We start from the raw sequence: 25,005 nt of genomic DNA, 5'->3' as shown, positions 1-25,005 counted from the left end.
AGCTATTCACACTCCTCCGTGGATAGTCACGCGGGGAAAAGGATGTTGTTTCGTAATTTCTTTGCGTCGTTTACCGCAGAAAATGATATTTCGATGTTTCTTTCTCTCGTTCCTTCTCTTATCCGTATATCGCTACGTCAAGATACCAACAACGCATTATCAAAATCACGTTGTCGATCGTAATCACTAAAATTAATATTTAAAGTAATACTCCAAATAATCGGAATGTCGTTCTTCTTAACGTGCGTGAAAAATAAAAATCTCAGAACCTCTGTGGAAAGCGTACGGGATCGCTGGTGGGCATCCAGCGAGACATTAAATTTGACGATCAAACAGAAATCGGTGCCCACCTATTGGGTAGAATCGTCCTCCGAGTTGGCATCGATCCTGAACGACGCGACGGTTCAGTGGCAGGGGAGACGCTGGATGCGCGTCGCTCGCTAATTGGAGCGATAGAATTTCAACCGGGGTCACGATTGGTAAGTAATGATCGGACGTGTCCACTCGCGAGGGATACTTCTGCCACAAAGCCGCGCCGGAGTGGAACGCGGATACGACGCGACGTGTCCATTGAACGCGAACGTTAGGCCGCATGCGGACATACAAATAGCCGTAGACGTCTGTATACGTCTACGTATGTATACGTCTACTGATTGACCCATTGTATCAACCCCAGAGTAACTGGCTGGATCGATCGGCCGACCGATGTTCGATCTGCCGTTTATCACCGGACTCGACGAGTACGCTGATAAGCGCCGGTTTTCATATCGATCGAAATGAGCGACGCTCCGGTAAAACTAGCAGCTGGACTTTAACTGCGATAGCACGCGTTCGAGCCGAAGGAAAACTCGGAAACCTGATTTAAATAACAATCGACTAATCTTCTTCCTCGGCGTTGTCCTTTCGTTTACGCAATTAACGTTGTTTCTCGGAACAACCACGGTTTATTGCTGGCGATTCGCTGCGAACGAAACCAGCCGCCCATCGAGGCCATTAAATAGCAATTAATTCATGGCCAAACAAGGAAACACGGTCTCTTCTCCGACTGACGGAAATGAGAGAATGCCGGAAAATAATTGCGTCGGACACGATCTATTCTTCTTCCAATTAGAACTTCTTTTCATCGTAGCTCTATTTGTTGCAGCAAAGTTCCTTTAACTTTTTAATTAAATTTTATTCATCTTCGATCTACAGCGAATGTACAGCTGAAAAATGGAAACCTCGAGTCTGCGACTTGATAAAAACGTAAGATAATGCAAATATTTGAAACGTTTATTAAAATGCAACCGCCGACAGCCGAGCAATTGAACGAGAGTTGCGATTAATTTTCCAAAATCTCGCTGCGTTTACCCGAGAGAAGTAATTAAAAATTATATCCTCCTCGCGGTCGTTTTCACGCCGACGATGAAGCTGATATCCCGGCTTGAAAGGATAATTAAGTAGACTAGATGATAATGTCGTCCGTTCCTTTATCCTCAACTCGTATTGTCTAACCGAGACGCGATACTGCAGAAAATTTCGATAAAAAAATCCCTGTACATCTACGGCGTTCTAACGTTGATAATAAATTCTTTTTTCGGAAGAAGATATAAAAACTTTTCGACCGAGTCGATTAAAACTTTCCACATCTTTCTCGTAGAATAGTAGCGAGTAGAATGATAGCGAAAGTAGAATTTTTTACCGCTTAAATCGTAAATTATCAAAATTTTTCTGGCTGCTTTTAAACAAATGAGAGTGCGGCGCTTTCGTTTCGCACGGATATCGTCCTAGTTTGGGACAGATCTTTTCTGGCTAAGAACTGCTTGATCGAAGAGGGATCGCGGAATATCAAGGAACCGTCGAATTGCAGCGAGTCGGTCTCGGCGTATTTTCTCGCGTCATTAAACCGTGAACAAAAAGTGTATACTTAGTAGGAGGAAGGGGACAGAGCGGAAACAGAAAAATGGCGCGAGAAAAGGAAGAAAGGGGGCGTCGTGCGGCACGCCTACGGCAGGTGAAATCTAACGGAAGATTGAAGAGGGTGACCGGTTGATGTTACAAAGCGAAGAACGCGCGAAAAAGTCTCGCTGCAAAGAGGGGTAATTAGCGTTGGTCCGCTGGTGGATTAATTAAAACGACTCCTTGAAAATGTGACGTCGACGGTTACTTAAAACGAGAAAAGAAAAGGGTTCTGGAATGAAAGGGCTGTTTCGCGGCCGTTCCACGTCGCACCGGCTCTTCCACCAAATATAATTGAACGGTTTTGTGGTAAAAACCGGCCAACTCTCGATAATTTAGCTCTTTGTAATTCGCCTTTTGCCTCGCTTCAGCCGTGCTTTAATTTAACTTTGTTTAATTCGTTAGCCCCTCGTTTTCAACGCGTCGCAACCATCGATCCAGGGAAAGGAATTTAAGGATCTTTTGATGAGTTTTTATGTAAATACATCGACCGTAATTCGTCGAAATTTCAGACGTTTAGTTATACGTTCGATATAGGAACATAATCGGGTATTCGGAAACTTGTTGCCACATATATTGCCGGACTGTTTGACTATCCTTCGTCGATGCGTAAGATACATCGTTGTTTCGTCCAATGACATTTTTTATCCATCAATTTCGAACGTTTCTCTTTAATCGGAACACTTAACGTCCATGTGAAAACACGGCAACGTCTTTTTGAATTTAGCATTCATATTTAGAATTCATAACATTCTTGCAACCTCGGCAATTGCATAACAACGATAGCAAGATGTATCTACCGTAAAAAGCACAAGAAATTTTCCGAACAACTTTTCGATACATTTCGTGTGCGTTTATTTAAACGTGTGAATATCTTCAAAAGACAAAAACCCTGAACTTATCACGAACGTATTCAGACCGATGAAAATTTTTTCGCAAAGATATTTTATCTTATTTTCGATTCGTCGTTAGATGGAAGGGAGAGGAAGTATCGTCGTCGATTTAAACGTCATGCATTTCTAAAGAATCTCAGCGTTAGAAGAATAAAAATCCGATGCTCGATTAGGGAATATTACCCCGTGCTAGACTTTAAACGTGGAATTGGATATGGTATGTACGTTGTCATTCGTTGTAATAGTTTTCAGAAATAACATCGAACGGGTCAGATTTCCTTTTTAATTTAATAAATTGCTACAACGAGAGAATAAGAATCGTCGCTATAAAGTTCGAGGTCCTTAACTATGTACATTTGTAAAAAATCTCTTAAACGAAGAAGACGTAATGGCTAGTTATTATAACCGTCGACTAACCACGTTAAATGTCGGATCAACATCTGTTTTAACGGCTAACAATACGTTTAGATAGATACTCTTGTCGCTCTTCCGGCTTCGTAAAAACGCTTACAACTAACGGTACTGCGTTACGAGTAAATATACATATAACGTGAAATATACGATGAAGTTTACGTGTTCGCTGTGATTCGGTCGAAAACCTTTACGCTTTACGCGAAAGTTTACATTCCGTTTTACGCGTCTGCTGCCAACAAGTCCTACCAACTGATACAAATGGAGATTTTTCGGTTCTTCCTTTATAGCATATCGTTCTATACAAAGTTATCATCGTTTCAAGTTAACGGTTATCAATTTTTCGGCCTGTTCGTTTCATACTGCAACTTCCTTTTCTTTACAGCTTTTCCATCGTGTTGCCGGGAAAAAATTGTGCTTGTATAATTCCTTGAAAACCGGTAGAACGATGTTCTATAAATATTTTTAGTGCCTGAGCTATACAAAAATTGATCATTTTCTACAATCCTCCTTTCAACGTGTTACTGCGGTCGCGTTTTTTGTGTTACAACGATTTAATGCTCGTAACGACATCCGCATACGATAACAACGGAGTCTCGTTGATTTTTGCGATTTCAATTTTTCTACTAGATAGCCCCATTATCCCAGATTTCCGATCGCGCATCGCTTCTCCTCGTCGTCGAACGAAAACTTCTCCAGAGATTACGTTCATGTGGCAAATACATGCTAACTAGGGTGAGCCTTTCTCCTATGGATTCTGAGTTTTCGCTGTTGGGAGACTACTAAGGCAACGGAAGATTTTAACCCATTCTCATGGGTATTTCGCATAAACGATAGCCATAAATCGAACAGGGTATCTTTGTCGCCGAAAACCTACTTCGAGGAGGAAAGATATCACTCTGGGATAATAAGTATAACACAGAGAGGTAGGCTTACACAGAACTCGACGAATCGCTGGTACGATTTCTTGGCAACAAACGCGTTTTCTTTGTTACGTACGTAATATACGTAATCCAGAGGATGTTTTTGCTCACGCAAACACCCGGCCTTTCGTTTTCAAACACTAACTTGATGAGAATAATTGGACCATCTATATTTACTTAACTCTCGTGGTCCCTTAGGCATAACAAAAAAGAACATCACAAAAGCAACAAAGATTATTATACATTGTGCGAACGCGATGCTAGTTACACTGATCGATACAACGAATATTTACATTGCCGCAAACAAATGTATGTGTACGGTAGGCAATACAAACACGTAACAAATTCTAAATTTAATCCGCCATAACGCAATTTGCTCGCTTCGTATGCACGCTTTTATTCGAGCATCCGCACAAAAATATCCGCGGGAATGGTACGTAATAACTTTATTCCGGAAATAAGCTTTAATGAGAATGGTTTAGAGGTTTCTCCCTATAAAAGAATAAAATTAAGTAGTCGGTACGAATAGCCCCGCAGAGCTTTTGGGTAAACTGTTTCAGCGTTTCTTTTCTTAATTCCTGGCAACACTCCCTTTCTTTAACCGGTGCTGCGCATCGGTGCACTCGACCTCTACCGCTGATCCAGTCTTTTATTTCCGAAATAAAACTCGTATTCAAATTTCTGGCACAATTGTCCGTGCGCTGAGTTGCGACGGAATGACTGGCCTTTATATTCGTAATACCTTCGAAAGAAACTGGCGCGCGCATCGTTGCAACGTATTTGTAGATTTCTACGATGCGATTCCACGAAAACAAACTTTTATCGCGCGAATAAAGGAAAAAAGTTGCGTGACAAAGCGTTTGCGCGCTCTTGGACTGATTTACGATCTGGCAATGAAAACAACGTCGAATCACATCGTTTCTAAATCAAGACCATTTAAAACGTTCACGCGATACGACTGTCGTGACACGGAAAATCTCGAAAACGTCGTTGCACTTACGCGATACGTATTTACGCATATATATATATATATGTACTTACGTTCCAATATCCTTTCATCTCTATCTTCTTTCTTAGATTCCCTTAGAGTCTCTCGTTTCTATCGGGTCTACGTAAATTCTTCGACGATCTATAAACGTCTCGTTCGAAACTTTCCTAAAACGTTCTCTCTGATATGCAACATGCTTATAGTAGTTCCTGTTTCTAAATGAATTTTCGTTCACACTCGTAAGTCGATTATTCGCGACAGACGCGAAAGACTATACGCTCTTCCGTCTGGCGTTGATTGTATTTCCCGATGACAGGAATAGTATGTAACAAGTTTGCCAGGATAGCAATATCCTTTTCGAGGTAAACGTATAGAAACGTATAGACGAAAACAAGACGAAAGTTTCCACGACACGGGACTGAAGCGAGTTTATCATTGGACGCCGTGGCAACATTTCGAACGAGTTTTTTCTTTAATTATATCCAGTCTCGATAGCAGTTGCGCTGCCGTAACTCGATTGCCCATTCGATCGTAAAATTACGCAGAAAATCATCGCGGAGGCTCGTTAAAGAGATTTAATCGATTCGCAAAATGTTTTTAACGATTCGATAACAACTGAGAACGAGGCGATTTTCTATAGTGCTACGAACAATTTAACTCGTAGAAACGTATTATCGTACCATACGTTCTTTAACATACATGCGCAACCGATTCGAGCGAACGCGTTTCAAGCTAACGCCGAAGAAAGCAGGAAAGATTTCCTGCCGCGAGTACGACGTATCTACTTGATGGAAAGACTAAAGGAGACGGACTAAAGACAGGAGACTCGATACAATGGAAACTCATCTGTCGAATCCGTACCGGTCTGGCGTTAAACGTGTACGAAAATCGTCGCGGATGATTGCCGCGCGAAATCGTAAGAAAGACAGCGAGAGAATAGAAGGGAGAGTTGGAAAAATTCGCTAGTATTTGTCGCAATATCAAAAAGAAATCACTTAGATTAGGTTGCATGTCGCTGGACATTACGGTATAACGTTGAACTAGGAAACAAGAAACACAACTAAAAGATCGAGTATTTTCATAAAGGTGTTCTCTCAAGGGACAAAGGAAGAATATAACTTATTCGGAAATATGTTCTTACGATCGATAATGCAGACGACGACGCTTAGACGAGTTAGACGAAGTCGACGTCGGTTTGTCGTTTTGAACGAAGACGAACTCGATCGCCGCGGCTCGCTAACACGCAATTTACGCCGCAGTTAAACCCTTCCATGAAAACCAAGCACCGGCTAAATGATCATGAAAAGAAGTAGAACGAGGGTAAGTAAGGTCGCAGCCACTCCGCCGCCGCTGCCGTGATGCATTGCCGCTGGATGCTCTGCAACAAACCGAAATTTACGGTGCGATGTAAAAAGGTAGTTTCCATTTTGCCAACCGTAATGAATTACATTGGAAACAACATTCACGGCGAAACTGTCGCGTTCTCGAGAAAAAGACGACTTTTCGATCGATCGACGCGACTCGACGCGACTCGACGCGACTCGACGCGACTCGACGCGACTCGACGCCACGCCACGCTCAGCTAGACGAACATCTCCACTCGCTTTAAGCAATTAAACGTAATTGTACGCGAACAGCGTCTTCTAATATGTCTGAGTGATGCGTAAATGAAATTTTGGGAACTTCTGAAACTGGTTGTAACGCGTTGCGCTCGTTCGCAACAAACTCTTCCCGGCAAGTTTCCCGGTTCCTTCCCTGCGATGTGGCGCGAGAGAACCCCGGCATGTACGCGACCGAAGATTTCATTTTGATTACGCGGTTTACGAAACTCGTTTGTACCCAGTTTTGCACGCACACCTCCGCCATCGAGAATAAAACGAATCAAGATAATGGGTTATCGTAACAACGTCGGCCTGCATCTCGAAAACTAAAACACAGAGATATTTAATTTAGGGCGTCGCTGTGCTATTTGGGTTAATGTTATGCAAAGTGATTTCGGCGACTAACAGCAGGAAAAATTGAAAGAAAATATCGTATAGCTCCGTAATGTGGTGTTGCGACAAACGATTTGAGTAATTACCTCGACCGACTACCTTCGTCTTTAATATCTTTCAAATAAACAGCGTACAACGAAATTGGAAACATTCGCGTTCTTTATAAAAGTACCAAAATAAATAAATAAATAAATGAATAAATAAAATAAAAGTACCAAACGGTTATACTTGTTGGCGATAACTTGTTTACAGAGGAGATGCTCGTGTCGAGGTGGACGAATATCAAAGAATATCGTATCGCCAATAGCCAGAACCATAAATGTGTCAACGGGGTTTAGGTTCGGCAACGGCTTCGAGTGGCCTTATTCGAGGGCCATTGCGTTATATTCTAAAGTTACGTACAGACGATGCGAAACTAATCCACGAGGCTGCCTCGGGACCAATCAACGATTATCGGTCTTTTCTTTTACCCAGATCAGTGCCTCTCGTAGCTTCTTACTCGCTTCGTTTTGGGCGCGTATCGAAACGACTTTGTCGAAAGTTGAAAATAATAAGAATTCTAGAAGAATATGGCCACGGAATAGGAAAGACGACATACCATAAGAGAACTGATAAATGACACGACATATTGTTTTATATAGCGCGACCAAACGTCGGTACTGTTTGTACGAGAGTTTGTACGATTGCACTTAATCGAATTAGTGGCACGATTAAAACAAAGAACGATGTTTTCGTTTACCATTGACGATGTGAATGTGCACGCTGCTGGAATGGGTGTTACTCGGCGAACAGGTGTACAGGCCTGCGTCTGCCTCGATCGCTCTCTGAATGAGCAAACGGCTGGAAGTCACGGGTCCTCTCTCCGTGACCAAGCTGATACCACCCCTCGGTGTGTCGAAGGTAATCGCCTGCGAAACAAAGAAGACGGACAGCGCGTCGCATTATCCACCTCGTAACGTGACTACCACCGAATAAAGCTACTTGGCGTTGCAGACGAGGGAACAAGTGGTGACAGGAAGTGTCTCTTTCGAGTGGCGAAATGCGTTGCGAAATAAATGCCTTTAAAACACGTTTCCAGCCTACGCCGAGATGCCGACTACCTACGAAACGGCTCCTCGAGCCTACTTTTCGCTTCCATATTTTCTTCGTTTCTCAGCCTCTTCTCTTCTTCGTATTTTCAACGAAGTTGGCGAACGAAACAGAAGAACGATTTACGCAAAGTAACTGAAAACGAAAATAGAACGCGAGTTTCGATCCATTCCCGTCGCGTTTGTTTATTCCTCTTTGATCGACTATCGTTCTTTCGGTCGTTTATAATACGCTGACCGAAGAGCAGAGGAGAAATACGACGGCCTTTTCCTAATAAATTCCTAGTAGCGAACGACGAGCCTCGATTCTCGATCAACGGCAGCTTTATCTCAGTCACGAATAATTTACGTTCGAATCGTCTTTATTTACACGCTGCCCCTCTACGCATCGTTGTCCAGGAACAATCGCGAGCTTGTTAGCAGGCTTCGTAAATAACGGGGCTCGTACGAACGCTATTGACTGCAGCGATAATCGATATCGTAGGATAACAATGAACCGCGTGTACAATGTACACGTATTCCTTCGACCCCTCTTTAATGTTACAAACAACGACGTTAGTTGCTTATCGCGAGAATAGCTGTTCTCTGTTAGCGCGCGAAAACTTGAAAACCCTTCGGTGTCTTCTGCTTTTGGCGGGCATAAGAGGAAAACGTTGCGAGTACTTACTTCGTGATCGTGACTCCAAACGATCGTGGACGGTGGCTCGGGAGCATATTTGACCAGGCATGTGAGGTTTATCGTGCTGTACTTGTTGATGAAGAGATCTGGAGCTCCGGCGATCTCAGTGACCGGCTCTGCGATCAGAACGAACTCTTTATTGGTTTTAGTGGTTAAACCGATGGGCACGTGCATATAAACCGAAAGGCATCTGTTTAGTTTTGACGAAGGAAATGAAGAAGAGTTAGGTGGGGAAGATGAACGAGGATATACGAACGAGGGAAATTAGAAAAAAATTCTGAGGAAAATTAATTGACCTGAGAGATACGATCAATCTTAGCGAGAGATCTTACGTTCTTTTATTTTATATCTAGCCATATATTTAAAATATATCGTCGGTAGTGCAAATCGCTCCATCTCCCAAGATTTCCCACGATACGTTAGAAATTATGAAAGATATTTTTAGGCGTACAGCGGCAACTCGAGACCAAGCTCGCGAGACTCGGTTACAGCGTTTCGTGATCCTTCCGTGTCTAAAATATCGTAGAATGTAAATTTCAAACTTACTTGTCGAGAGTAACGCCACCAACTATACCACGTAACCAGTGAATAGATGTTTCGATTATTACGCGTGGCAATCCCTTCGATGACTCGATGATCCTATTAGATTTACAGACACGATACGAGGATCGAAGTCGGGTAAAGTGACGTTAACGAAGAATAGTGGTCTGGATGTTTCTCTTAAATAGCAAAAAGAAACGGTTGAAGGGAAACGCTTGTTTTTGCCCTGGAGTGCTCAAATTCAATCTTATTGTTAGACACAGGGAGAAGGTTGGTCCGTCGAATAAAATCCAATAACGGCGAACGAAGATCTCTCGATACGATATATCCGATACTGTTTCTCGAAAGCAGCACTTGACCGAGGGAATACCGATCGGATCGACTCTACATAAGTCGGAATTCCCTTCGAAGGAATTCGCGTCGCGTACAATCAACGAAAGGCCGCCTACTTCGGAATGCGTCTACTTACTCGGAAAAGCGTATCGTCTATCGAATCGTTTTGATGGGACGTCTCGTGTTCTGCGAGCATTACGATGTACATAAATTTGATCAAACGGACGAACCTTCCCTTCGGACAGCCGCTACGGAATCTTAAGTTAATAAGTTTTGCTTTATCCTCCTTGCTCTTCTGCTTGCTTTGTTTGCTTGAACGAGTCGCAGAAACAACGCGAGATATTCGTAACGGCAGCACGTATTCCACGACGATAGATTAGATTAGCACACCTCAGTTTGCTTCTTTTTTCGTATCGAGAGAAATTATCGGAACGTATTCTATTCCGTGTGGCTCGTTACGCGTAGATTTCGAGCACGTAAAGAGGGAGGACGAAATATGAAACAAAGCTGAAATAGAATTAAGGAGCCCCCAGACCAACCTAAAATATTCGCAGCGGCAGCGAACGTTTCGCACTTGGCTATGAATAAACAGGTGGATTTTGCCGGCGTCGCCGCCGCTGCCGCTCCACGCCGTAGGGAATATTTCGTTGCTGCTACTCCTGCGAATATTTCGCGTTGGTTTCTGCAGTTGACATTAGGTTTCTAGCGAGTTTGTCCGTTGCCGTAATTCATCGTACAATTGTCACACAGAGACCTAAGATTACGGATGCGCTAGGAGGAGTACGTTTCTTGAGCGTTCGATGTAGAGTTTGGATTATCTGACAAGCTCGAGCTCCGGATTTCCTTGGTTTGCTGACCAACTTTAGGGTCGTCCTGCCAACTCGGGCACCTTCGCTTCCTCTCCGGTAGCGTGTCCTTCGACTGTTAAATGCACCGCAATATCTGCGATACAACGTTCTCGCAAACAATTTACGGAAGCTCCGTAAAACTCTCGCTGCACCTGCTACGTATAACGATAAAACGATAAAAACTTATCGCGGTAAAATAATCCACCGGAAAACGATGTTACACGAAAACGATGAGCCTGCTACAGCCAGAATTATGTCGCTCGAACGATGCGAAAAATATCCATGTTAGGAAGAGCGTAGCAGCAAATAGAATTCAGATTTTGCTATTTTCCTGGTAGAGTGATCGTTGACTTTTGCTCCAGAGACTGCAATTTCGTTGGTAGACGGTTGACCGTTGACAGGACGGTACACGGTACACAAACATCGACAGTGGTAATCGCCTCACTGGTGCGGTCTTGTTATTCCCGTGGCATTTTGCAGCAAGGAATAACAGGTTTATTCGCGCGACGGTTCATCCACGACGGAGGAAGAGAAGCGAGAACGGCTACGGGGATTCCTCGAGTTTCTCGAATTCTCTTTGGTCAGTCATGATTTGCTGACCAACCCCTGGTTCTCGCTTCCGTGTTCAATTTTCAACGACGCTGCCTTAAGAGGGTCGTACATTCTCGAACAAATACGTTTTCGCTGTAAACAGAGTTGCTTCTTATTCGGCCGAGACGCAAATTGCTTCGTACAGCGTCAGCTTACGCTCGAGGGAATTGCTTTGTTCGCTCCTCGAAGACGTAAAAATCTTTCCTCGATTAAATTAAAAGACTCGAGAAACGGTAAACGCACCGACGAAGATTTCTAAGCGCGAGCTACCGTCGCTGCGTCAAAGATTTCGTCGTTCTTCGAAGAACCATCGAACCGGCCGATAAGTTGCGCGCTATCCGAACAAGGACGACCGGCGATCGTTCGAGCGAAATTTGACATCAGCGAGAGATCTTGGCTTCCTCCGAAGAAGCCTTAAGCGTTAAGGATCGCGGTGACCCTTCAACGGCATATTGCTTCTCCTCCGGGAACTTTGACTGGACCGAAGGAACAAGGGGGGCGAGTATCGGTACAGAAGACAGTTTACGTGGCAGTAGCGACACCTCGAGAATTCGCTCCTTGAGGAATAATCGATCCGTTCTTTGGTAGCTGTCTCGTAGGGAATTCATCGACGTTCGTACGCGAAGAAATCGATCGATTACGCTGAAAGCTCGACGGGCCTGCCGTTTCGACAAACGTTTGCTCTTTTTAGGCGGCTTTCGATCCGAAATTTTTTCTCCGACTTACTTTGATCGACCAAACATAGATATTCTTTCGAGGCAAGTTCAAAACGACAAAATTTAAATATGGAGAACGTTTGTTCCGATAATTCCGTAACTGGGTTTGGCCAGAATCTCCGAGGTTCGTCCAATTCGACGAATTAATATCTACCCAAACCGTCGATCTTCAGTCGATGTTTATTTGGCCTCGGAGCTACGACAGGAAATAAATCGAAGAGGCCCTGGATACCTAACTCGACCGCGACTTCGGCCGCAATTGAATCACCGGTGCTCCCAGTGGCTCGCAAAAAAGGCTAACAAGTGGAAGTGGATAGTAAATCGACGCTCCGGCAAGAATAGAATTCTCCTCGACGTTGATACACCGAAATCCCGACGATCTAATCAACTTGATTCCATGACTTTAAAACCTCCCGCTCCAGCGTTTTATTCGCTTTTTAAGAAACGATATTTTCGCCTCGCTTTTCTTCCTATTTGCCTTTCGCCTAATTTTATGCCGTATTCCAAATTTTGTTTCTTCGCAATTCGTTGAGATTAGAAACGTAACTTTCGTTGCGAATTTTACGCGCGTGGCAACTTTGACGAAAGCAACGAATGCCACGACGAACAGACAATTCTTTCCTCGAGTGTGATAATTCATCGTCCGTAAAAACTGAGAAATCGAGATCGTTGTCGTAACGAAGAAGTTAGCCTAAGAGTTTCAGCGAGCGAAGAAAGCTCGATATTCGTAATTGTGCAGGGCTATCGTTTCACCGATCAAAACGACTTTGCTCGCAATTTATCAACGAAGCTGCTACGAAAGGGCGAGGCCAAAATTCCTGAAGGCGAAGCGCGCGTGAAATCGTTCGATTCGCTACGTAGCCTCGTTTCATCTGGAAATACAGAGAGACCGTCGTGTCAGAGTCACGACGTGACTGGAGACTGGAACATCAGCCAGAGGCGTAGATAAATTATTCCGGTACGTGAAAAGAGAGTTGGCGATCGATAACGAAGGCTAGCGCTCCGCGTCCCACGCGAGCCAGAAGGTTCAACGTCGCAAAGCGATTTCCATTGCGGTTGAAGGTCGTGACCGGTGTTCGGAAGGACAATAACGCCGGACTTGGTCTACGAGGACGTTCACCCGACGGACATGCACAGAACCGGCGGGGCGGTATCGAGTATGACTTAACTGAGTAGGATAAGCGTGCGATCGACGCGACGCATGTATTATTAGCAACGCTTCGTCGCGTCGCGTTGCATCGCGTTGCGACCATTGCGATCGAAACCGTTCGAGCCGCTCCTACGGTTTCAGAACCTATGATTCCCATATGTTACGCGCCATATCCTCCGTGTCACGACACGACTCACGTACTCTGCCCTGCCCTTCTATCACCGACACGAACACTCCTCTCTCCGATAATAATCTTCCGTCCACGCCATTACCGATAGAAATTGATTGCGTTCGGATCCACCGACCGATAGCTTTCGCGCGTCCCTGCAACGGCTTGCGGCCACGGAAATCGAGCCGAACTCTGATCATCGCATCGTCCGCAGAGAAATCGTCCCGTCCGTTTTACGCGGGGGGAGGGAGGGGTGCTTCGATCTGGATTTCGCGGTAATTGCCTCGAGATGAACTCGAAATCCCGTGGCAAGAAAATCGCTTGGTCGTTTGGCGCAAGGCGCTCCGTCGTCGGCTCGAATCGCAGAGTTTATGTCATAAACTGTCATAAACTCATGCAAATTAACTAGCCGATAAAAAAAATTTATTTTCGAGAGCGTAAGCAGAAAAAATTCTTAATAAGACTAAGCGAGACAAGATTATGGCTCATCGCGCCGAGTCGGGAGAATCCATTTCGAGGAAAGTGTAGGCGAACCGCTTTATTACAGATTGGCGAAATTGCTGCCTTCTCGCGGGCTACAGATAACTGAGAAAAAGTTTCGAGAAATTTTCGGCTAAGCCGAAACGAAAGCTAACGATTTAGAAATCTCGACCCTTGCCGTCTACTACTCGGGTCGACGTACTTTCTACAAATTAAAGCTTTACCCTAAATTTGACGTAGCAAAATCGCAAGTTCGTGTACTTCCGATAGAAATTCCGGCGCGAAAACGCGCGAGCAAATTTCTTACCAACGGCTGTTTGAACGCGTTCGATGGAAATTTGATTTCGTAGGTGGTGAACGGCCTGGAAAAACTTTTCGTCGCTTCGGGATTAAGAGATATTTGAGAATCAAGGAACGAACCGTCTCGTTCGTAAAACGGATACATTGTTTTCGTTTAAGCGGTACTCGAACGAGGTGTGAATATTTCAGCGGCCAATATCTTATTAACGGGGAGATAAGGCGCTGGTTGGCCACGTTCAATGGGCATGCACGATCAAAATGTCTTCTCAAGCATGAAACTGGACAGCCCAGCGCGTTCTATGTTACGAGGCACTCCGTAGCCAACGATTCCGCAGTGGTCACAAGGGAACTTGGACGGAACTGTTCAACAAGAGCCATTCGCACAAAGGACCATGATAATGCCGAGATGCCCGCTCCAAGTACTCGGCTAACTTTTCGAAAAGCCGTGGAAATATTCGTACTCTAATAAGATCCGCTCGCTACAACTCGCTTCGAATGCATTGTGCGGTTTAGAGAATTCCGATTGGTTTTATTTGTTGCGCAAATTGCCGTGTACGCTTCGTAACGTTGGATAAGGGCATTACAGAGTTTATTATCGTTTCGAAATTCGAGAAGTCTTCTTACCTGCACAACTTGCACCATAATCGTGAAACCAACTTTGGTACATAGTGTGTCTTACGTAATGAAAGGGTTAGTCGATGTAAAGCGTCAGCAAGATACGACGGAAAGTTTCAGAAGATTGGCGAGCGCTAGATTAGAAGAGAAACGATCGCTTCGCGGTTTTATTAGACCGTAGTCGAATTATACTCTGTGCGTATATGATAAAATAAAGCGAAATAAAGTAAAATACTCGTCTGGTCGTCGACGAAATAAAAGGCAGAACGGGATGCATTGCCGCGACAACGAGCCTAACAATTTCCTCCGCGACTCGCGCTATTTCCGCTGGATCGATCGATTAATAGAAAATATCCGTTTACCTGGAATGCAGTCGGACGAGCATTTGTCGGTGGTTTGGTCGAGCAGGTCGTAATATGTTTTCGCGACGGATTAATCACAGCCGAACGATAAATTTCCACGAGACACCGTTCGTTCGACCGCGAGTACAATCCTAATGGAAGGGCCGGTAAAAGCTCGCGGTTATTTTCGACCGCGATCGACTAACAACCCCGATCGTTATTCCCGACCGCGATGACGGAGCAGTTTTATCGTTCGCGATAATCCCGCAAAATAACGTTCCCCGGGCGGCCAGGATCCCCCAGGAACCGGTCTCTGCTTACAATAACGCGCCATCACTATCGGTCGGAACATTATTTTCGGCAAATTCTCAATATGACATCCTTTATTTCAGTTAAACCGACTGGAAAGAGGTTGGCGCACGGCCAACATTCCAAATCATTCGCCACCGTATTGAACTAACGAAACTTTATATCACCCGTATCCTCCGCACAGCTCGTTAATCTGCTCTCCCTCTCTGTCTTTTACACGAATCGTTCTGTCTCCGCGCCTTTAACCCACCGCCAACGTGTCGTGCCTCTCGTTCTCTTTTATCTTCCTCCTTCGTTGCTTCCAGCCGAAACTACAGCTACTAGAATCTACCGGTGCCGATGAGAGGATTATCGAAACCGGATTAACCGATGCTTTCGCAGAAATTGCTTGGCCGCTAGACGTGTCGCAATAATCGGAGCTGCTTCTCCGCCAAACCGTCTCCTTTCAACCTGCTTTTCCCTCATCCTCTTATCCTTTCCCGCCTAACGCCATTTCGTCCTTTCCGCACACTCTATTCGATCAATCGAACCTTCGAACCAACTCCTGTTTAAGTTGTGCTCGTTCGAACCAATTTTCGGATCGCTTTTGCGCGATCGCGCCTCTCTCTCTCTCTCTCTCTCTTTCTCTCTTTCTTTGCAATCGGTGTCGTTTCGATTTCGCTTCCTCCAAACATTTTGATCTTTCCTCTCTGTATTTCTCAAGCAGAACGTTTTTCCTCGTCCGGTTCACGCGCGTGAAACTTTTATCGTTCCATTTGTCACGCGCGAGATGCAAAGTCTATGATCTTCCACGAAACATTCGTTTTGAATATTTACAAAGTTCGAAGCATAAACGCACGTTTGTTTGTTTTTTTTTTGTTAATGCAATTTCTCCGTTAACTACGCAGATTTTCTGTTCGCGTCGCTGTGCCTGCCCGTCAAGCGTTATTCACAAAGGATACCTTCGAATTCAATTAATTCGCTCGAAAGATGAACGCATCGTCTAAGAGGATTGATTTCGGTTAACGCGCAAAGTTAAAGCTGAATTACGGCCGTTCAAGTTCGAGACATTAGAAAACGCGAGATAATTTACTTAAATTTCGCTTTTGATTTCAAACTTGGTACTTTCGAATTGGTGGGAATTTCTCGTGGTTTAGTCGGCCGGGATACTTGGTCGAACGTAGCAGCGCCGCGCCGGTGAGAGGATTATCGAAACAGGATTAAGCAATGCTTTTGTAGGTATCACTCCCGTGCCTGCCGCGTCGATGTAGTCCGTTACTGTAACTGATATGCTCGACTGATCCTCAATCGTTAAAAGCTTTTCCCGTTGCCGTTCCTCTTAGCCACGCCAACTGACCCTTTTCAAAGCTCGTAAACGAACACCATCGAAATTTATAGGCCGTCAAGAATTACTTTAATCCACAAAGTCGAAAATCTTCCAACTGTTCCGTCTTACCGATGCGTTTAATCCATACACAGAAAATACTCGCTCATGCGGTTGTTGATAAACTCCTTTCGTTCGAACGATACGTCAGCTCGTAAAATTTTACCGCAGTGCAGTTTTTAAAGTTTTGTAGAAGCTTGCCCGATTTCGTTGCTCGAATATGGCACGATCGTATATCAAAGGACCGTGCGACTCGGACTCTCGTTCGACCAAACAATCGGCCAAATGTCCCTCTTACGACGTAAGTACGACGTAAGCGTAAGCGTACTTCATGCGTGGATACGCGAGCCAAGGAAAAAGTTGGACGCAGGTTGCGGAGTGACGCGTTATCAACGCAAAATGTATACTCGCGTCCTTTGTAACGATCGAAAAGTACAGAGGTTCGCACATCGTAGCACTTTTGCCCCGGCAATTATTCAACTAATGGAAGATGCTCGGCAGGCCGTAGTTAGCGTGGTCGGTAAAAAAAAGAGGGTAGGGCGTTGCCGGAGGAATATATCGGTGTATCGTGCATAGAGCGTGCCAGGGCCCCGGTATTTTCACGAAAATAGCACGTTGCACTTGAGGCACGAGAGGTAATTACAATAGCACGCTGTAACGCCGAGGTTCGAGTATTGTTATCACGATGATCCGACCTCCCCTTCCTACCATGTAATTATTCAGCTCGTACGCCACACCAACCCTATAGTCATTGAAATTAAAGCTTTTTGCATTTTCAACGGCGCGGCGCCTCGTTAATCCGTCACGATGACGGCACTTGGTGGCGCGTATTAGCAATAAATTGCGCACGAGATCCGTCGCGATTTGCTTCTGTTTTATCAAAGCCCCAGATTCCTAATGCGAGCCATCCCTTTCCCGCATTGTTGCGCGCAATCATACGCGCCGTGGGTTATGTAATCGGTTTTCGCGTTTAAAAGCCACCCCTTCGATCAGAGAGTCGGTTCCCTCCGAAGCGAGCGAAGAAGGTCTCGCTACGGTCGCTGTAAAAGCTCTTGAAAACTTTGCGTCTTCCCGTTTCGATAAACCAGAGCTTCGTTCGACTGCAGGCGTAACACGATACGAAAATGCAAGTGTTCGACGAACGAGTCCGAATCGATCGAACACGAACGCCGTATTTTTCTCTCTTCCAGCGAACGATGTCGCGAACAAGGAAGGTAACAAATCACAGGCACGTTGTATACAGTGTCCGGAATTTAACTGTGACGCCAAACTGAAAACGGCACGAAGCACTGACCGTCGACTTCGATTAGCTCGCGACCAATACTCGTTGCATTCCGTTGCAGTAGGCGCGAAATGTTCTTTGAAAATAGCGTATGTCTTTCACCTTTTATTCCAAATTAGCGAAATTGCGCTACAAAGAACGTACAAGTGAAAAACTGAATATGCACCCATGAATGGAAAGTGCGTTTTTACAGGTCAATTTTTATCGTAACGTCAACACGCACGAAGCAAAAACTTCGCAATGATGCGGGAATAATTATACTAACGAGACGTTGGTATAATATAATATATCTTAATTAAAATGTTCTACAAATATTAAATATACATTTAAATGGATTTTTAAAAACAACGAAATCACGTTATTAATTATTCATTCGATGTTTTTCACAATGGAATATATAAACAACTCGACTTGCAAATTTAAGGATTCAAGCCAATTAGTTTTATTCTCTTTCTTATATTTATTCCGCGTTAAGTTTTTTTCTATCAGAAAATATAGATACGTCAAAATGATAAAAGAGGTACATTCGTTTAACTTTATTTATTCGCATACGAGAGTTTCGGAAGTTTCTACTCCTGGAAGTAAAAAAGGTTTTACGCTCTGTTCAAAGATGCATAATTTATTGCAGTTTTCGAATCGTATAACGCCTTTTTCCTTAGAAAACGCTGTACACACCTGAAAGATACGAAAGACACGTACACAAATTTCGATTCGTCCCAATTCCAATTTAATCGCAATACTTCGTTAAAGATGGTAGAAACACACACACACACACACACATACATATATGCTTAGGAATATTTTTATCCACTTCTTCGTCTTTATGAATTCGTTGATAAGATTGATGCCAAGAATCGGCAATTGTTTCTAATTCTGTCGAGGTCACGAGAACCAACCCTAATTCACTTAAATCTTGCCGTCTTCCATTCATTTAGCGCGCACGATCGATCAATCGTACAAGGTTTTCGCATTCGCCGTATAACGTGCAATTTCTCCATGCCTCTGGAGAATATCATGATCTAGTTTTATCGGAGACCAGTGGCCCGCGTATTTCAATTCATAATCCTGTCGGCCGATTTGCACAAGACTCTTCAACCTGTATTTGCGAAGAATCTTCAGCGTATGGAGTCGAGTACTCGAACAGCTGGCTGCCACAGTACAAACCGAGCGCTCCAAAACATTAACAACTCGAACACGCGTCAGGTTATTTCAAACAGTTGGCCCGTTTGTCTTATTCGGTTTCAGGCGTTGATATTAATTTATGCGAAAGGAGACGGAGATTTCGGCGTATTCACGGGAAAACGCAGACTCGTCTCTACGCTCGGCATTTCGATGATTATCTATTGTGGTTCAACCGCGGTATTCCAGGTGTGAATATCGTGATTAAATCGTAACGGAGGACGAGGTAATCGTTTGTTAATTATCCATCCGATCCATTTACATATTCGATGCAACTGCCGTGAAAATACAAACGGGTTAAACTTTCGGTACATTAGTTAAACAATTGCAGCATCGTAGCTTACATTTTACAGAAAATATTAGGCAGAAACGAGTTAACTAAACGGCTGAGTAATGAAATTTCTAGATTTCTCGTCTTCGATGGAAAAACTTCGTTTATTTTCTTCTCCTCTTCCCCGAAAAGTGTATTAAATATAAATTTAACATACATAGCAGTATATCGTTACGCTTCTGCCATTGCCAAATTTCTATGGTAACGAGTCGTAATTGTTGGGCAGTAGCCCTTTCCACGACTCTTTCTTCTCGTTTCACGAACGAAGGACGACTTGGCCGAACAGCCGATGCCAGGGAAATTGATGTACGACGAAAAGCAGATATTGGTTTGCGTTGCGTTGAGAAGGTCGAAAGGTAAAGGCCTCCGCAGTGACGTAAAAATTCGCAATTGCCGGTCGATCGAATTGGCCGTCGTCGACGTCATCGATATTCTATAACTCGTACGATCGAAACGCGATTTCTCGTTCGATCCCGGTATGCATCGAAAATGCCAAGATCCTTCGTTGCTTTCTCGACTTTCCAACGTGAAATGATATTTCATTAAATTAAAAACGCTCAAAAGCACTGGACTCTGTTTCTCTCGCTTCCTCTTTCGTCGAGCTTGACGTCAACCGGAGTTTCTCGGCGTTGTGCTTTAATTAATTAAACGACAGAAATAGGCAATCAAAAGAGGAACAAATTCGTGCAAATAGTTTCTTCTCTCAGCGAACGTTGGAATTTTTATAGCGAACCAAGGTAAATTGGAACGATGAATAAAATACGTATTATAGGAACGTTTCAAACACGAGAAATGGCCTGTTTCGATCGAACAAAAACAGACAACGTTTCCAAACAAAATTTATCTCCGATACCTTCGGTTTCCTCGTCTATTTTCTGTATAAATCGTCACGATTTATTAATATCATCGAACGATGGTAAAAACGAAATAGGAGGAAATTAACGAAACGCGAAGATGCAACGAGATTTCGGAAACGGTGAGAAACGGAATCTCCGATAAAACGCTGATGATTAATGTACGAAAACAGCGTTACAGCGAAGATCGGTAATGCCTGCGGCGTTTACAGCAAATAATTTTCTGCGGTTGTCGCAAAGTCCGTGTAGTTTAGACGCGGCAATTGCGACGAGTGCGATAAAAGTAACACAAGGGACGATCGTAAAGAGGCTATAAATGTAAACGGTGATCGTTTCGACAGATCACGGATCCTTTTCTTGCGGTGAATCCGTAAAAAGGGAAAAGAGGGTGGCTAATAAAAGGGAACGTATTGAATAGAGCGCGGTACATTTTCCGGGAGTGCTTGTCGAATGTTTTTCACGGAGAATTAAAAAACGATTCCCGCGCAAGGTAAACCGAATAATTAAAAGAAAATTTCAGCGGGGAAATACGTTGGTAAAAGCCCGTAAAGCTGTTACTTTCGAATAGCAAGAAGTATGACAACGGACGTGTTTTAAGTTAACATTCAAGGAATTAACTTTATTTCTGTAATGGAGCTCCGAGGTAAAAATGTTTAAATACCTTTCCTTTTTTGTTGGTGTTAGCAGAAACGAAGTTCGTTTCACGGAATTAAAAGCCGACGGTGAAACGGAGGAGAAAGTCGTGGCAAATGATGTCTTGACTCGATTCCGCAAATTCAATTTGCAGAGAGATGGAACGGCCGCGAAACTTCCCGGCGCAAAATATACTTTTGATTTGCTGCTTGAGTCGACGAGAATTTTTTCGAAGAATTATAAATAAATTGCGCGGTTTTCGAGCGAGCAAGAGTAGAGTGGAGGAGAAGCGGCGGCGAAACAAACGATTTCGTCAAGAAGGGAAGCTTTAAAGGAGACAACGAAACGAGCGACGGGGTCGTTTCTTTCCCATGCAACTGGCTTGCATTCCAGGTTCGAGCACCAGCAAGAGAAAAAGAGAAAGAAAAAGACGAGACGAGTATTAGAAGGAGCAGATACCAAGAGGAAAAGGTCGATGTTGCCGTTGTTGTTGTCGTCAGAAAGACTCAATTTGTCGCAGCAATTTCACGGGTATCGGGTGCCAAGAATGCCGCTGAAAGCTCGGCAATTGTTTTTCGATTCGTTCTAGTCTAGTTCCTTTATTAGACGTCGCAAAAGAAACCGGGAACTGGCGTCGATTTGCCACGAATGAACAATTTGTCCAACACCTTTTCAGCTTTTCCTAAAGACGTATCCGACTCTCCACCGTTTCTTTCTTCGCCTCTCTGCTTCTACCTTCGAACCTCGTGTAAATACGCGGAGTTTGCACGATACACCGAGCCACGTGCATCGTTTCTGCCCGTTATACCAAATCGACGTTCGCTCCTTGCTTCTTAGCGGCGTTGTCTGCTTCCACCTCGATATACAGCTATTTCTTTCTACCAGCAAGCACGAAGCAACGAATATTCTTAAAACTACGCAGACTATCTCGATCCAACTCGTATCCACGGTTTCCATTTCGCGACTGATTATAGTTATTTTTTCGTTCGACTTTGTTTCTGTACTTTACGATTCCATTCGCGGAATATGTATCTTCTACGACTAGAAATTCGCGAGGGAGAGAGAGCTTTTCTTAAACGTTACAAGGAAACGAGGAAAGTTTACAATTTCTATCGACCTTATTTTCGCGATTCGATTTCATAGGATTTCCTATAAGTTGGAAGAATCGGAACTGTAACGCTATAACCGCGACAGATCGCCAGACACTTAAATTCCATCGTATCCAGCCGGATCGATAACGATCTACATGCGTATACGTATATGTACGCGATTCTTTTCGTTTCCACTAGGCTACGTTTTGTTCCCTGATCATCGGTATATCCGGTTCGATCTCCAGGGTTGGCGATCGATCAACGTCACCGGCTATTATCGGACCTCGACCGGTTGCTACAGGTTAAAATCCCGCAGACCGAACAAAAGAAAAAAGAAATCAAGCGATTGTTTCTAGCGTTACACGGATCCGTATATCTTAGGACTTACCGCTCTTACGAGTTTCACGACTTCCACCTGACGAGGACAAGGAAATAGCAGGAAGACTCTTTCGGACGTCGAGTATCGAACGATGTTTTGCAAAGGCGAGTCACGCAGCGGGACAATTATCGTCGAGGCTAATGAACCTACTGCTCGTGAAAAGAAAGGAAAGAGGAAAAATCGCCAGAATCCTCTCTTGATATTCTTTCCTTCCTATCCACTCTATCCATTCTATCGGATCAACCATTACCTCCACTTCTTCTTCTTTTAGTTTTCGCTACTTTCCTTCCGACCTTTGACTCTTGTGCCTTTCGTTTATCACGAAGAAGCCGAAGAACCTACGATACTTTTCGGTGTCGTTCGAATTAGCTACGTTCAGGTAATTCTTCTTAAAGACGAAAACACAGAACATGTAACGAACGTTAGCGTGCTAATTTACAATCCCCAAATGTCCTTACAGAACTTGCATTCCTTTGCAAAACTTTCGTCTCTAGTGGTACATACATTCCTTGCAGAAACTATCATTCGGTAGTCACTTGAGTTGTACAGAAAGTAATCAAGATGAGATTTCCGATTTGTAGCTAGAAATAAATTATCGTTTGCAATAATTTTAAGCGATAATCGATTCCACGATCTTTCAGAACGGGAGATGTTTAGGATCAATTATGAAAGTACATTGCGCTTGTAATTGTAACAAACGTAAATAAATGCATCCAGACTGCAAAATAATCGACCAGAGCGACAGGGGGTTGTTAGGGGTTTTTGAGGTCGCTGAAGCCGAAAATCAGGGTCGCTTTTTACAATTTGATACTCTTAACCTACCGTGTATGCTTTGTTCCGTATACATTTGACGTATGTGAATCGCGAGTAACGGATCAGGTTCGATCGTGCCGATTAGATCGTGATCCAAGCGACGGAACATTGCTTTCTTTACCGTTTATCGCTCTGTATGATCGTAGTCTTGCGCGGATTTCTACGATTAAGATTTTCTCCGGCCAAATATTCGTACGGCGGAATTTTCAACACCGTTCGTTTCTATGACAAACGACCCTCGTTTCCGGCTTCAGCGACCCAAAACACCCTTGAAAAGACGCATTCGGATAACAAATTTTGCAGCCCGAACATACACTTTGTCCAGAATCTTTACATATTTCACGCGTTCGAGTGACTATAAGAATATCGGGGTGATCTTTCGTTCCATCAAACACGATATCTGCTATAAAGATTAATCTAGCTTGTAAGAAAGAAACGACTTGCCGTAAAATTCTTCGGTTCGATGACAATGATTGCGAGCAAATAATTACAACTATGTCACGATCCACCAGGGAAAATTTCCTCCAAATTAATAGATGGTTTCGTCAGACAGCATCAGAGTGTAGGTTGGACGATGTTTCCGCATTGTCATTACGGTGTTTATACCTGCGGAAGATTCCATATCCTCTATCCCTCCCTTCTCGTCGCGTTGCTTGAACGTCGCTCGATACACGCTCTTACTAGCTCGTATAATTACGTTGCTAGAATAATAACGCGTTTCCTTTCATGTAACCGTCGTCGCGTGTACGATTAAGCCGCCGATACGTACGCGATTGCCGCGATATCTGTTTGGTTACAAAGTCTGGGACGATAAGTCTGCCCTTAAGTTACGATATTCGCGCAGTAATTTCGCCCGCAACACCTCGCGTCGTTCGTTAAAACGAGAAAACCGAGCTCACCTCTATCCGAGTTTTCGTCCTCGAGGTTTGCTTACGACGTGATGCGAGTCAAACTTTTGTACGTAGCCGCGCGCCTGTGCGCTGGGTAAGCAATTCTATGCATTAGTGTCACGTAGAAAACGTTTGCGAGAAAAGTTATTCGATTTAAGCGGACCAGCATGGAAGAAGTTGGTTCGAGTAATTCGCGATGGTAATTTAATTAGAGTAACAGAGTTCTATCCGGGTTAAAGGGTATCTTACCGACCACGTTGAGATGAACAGAGTATCCGATGGGAGGAGTTGTGGATATTTGGCACTCGTAAATACCAGAATCCTTCTTCTGAGGATATCGTATCCTTAATGTCCATTCTTCCGTGTGCGGCGTATGCATCGCCTCGAAACGTTGATCGCTCGTGTAAGTGTACCGACCGATCGTCAGCAGGTGAATATCTCGATGCCTTACCCACGAAACCTAAAATCAACGAAACGAATATTTCTTAAACGTTTTCCTCAACGCTTAAAATAAGTAGCGATTACGCTACGAGGTTCCTCGTTCTCTTCGTCCTTCGCGAGGAAGGAAATACGCCTGACAAATAACGCGTACATATTCCTTTTATCACAGTATCCACATTGACCATAGGAAACAAATCTAATTAGCGCGATTGTTCTTAGCAAAGTTACATCGCCAGTGAATAAACGTAAACATCGTTGTACGCTCGACTAAAAGCATACCGCTATTTCATCGCTAACCTCGATTATATTATCGTGATATTAGTCTGTTCATTTTTGGGGTAGGTAGGTTACGGGACCGAGTATAAACGTACGAAAAAGAAAGAAAACAGGTGCGCTCTTAGCCACTGTGTTTTCATTTGGAACGGTTGGCTAAGCTAATCTAA

The 25,005-nt window shown here is 43.9% G+C and overlaps 1 protein-coding gene across 2 annotated transcripts in view; it reads right to left on the bottom strand.

Annotated features, from left to right (window-relative positions):
• Positions 1-3,100: 3,100 nt before the first annotated feature.
• LOC117211882 (zwei Ig domain protein zig-8-like) overlaps positions 3,101-25,005 on the bottom strand; it is a 58,268-nt gene continuing 36,363 nt past the window's right edge. For both annotated transcript variants that reach the window (XM_033456166.1, XM_033456167.1), the window contains exons 4-7: positions 24,371-24,581; positions 8,903-9,030; positions 7,887-8,055; positions 3,101-6,531 (exon numbers count right to left, since the gene is read on the bottom strand). In XM_033456166.1, the coding sequence (XP_033312057.1) occupies positions 6,443-6,531; positions 7,887-8,055; positions 8,903-9,030; positions 24,371-24,581 (597 nt within the window). In that variant the 3' untranslated portion in view covers positions 3,101-6,442. The remainder of the gene's footprint in view (positions 6,532-7,886; positions 8,056-8,902; positions 9,031-24,370; positions 24,582-25,005) is intronic.

Source organism: Bombus bifarius, unplaced genomic scaffold (assembly GCF_011952205.1).
Source record: "Bombus bifarius isolate JDL3187 unplaced genomic scaffold, Bbif_JDL3187 scf7180000008263, whole genome shotgun sequence".
Classification (NCBI taxonomy): domain Eukaryota; kingdom Metazoa; phylum Arthropoda; class Insecta; order Hymenoptera; family Apidae; genus Bombus; species Bombus bifarius.
Note: the sequence above shows the minus strand (reverse complement) of the source record. Positions and strands in the feature narration are given on the sequence as shown.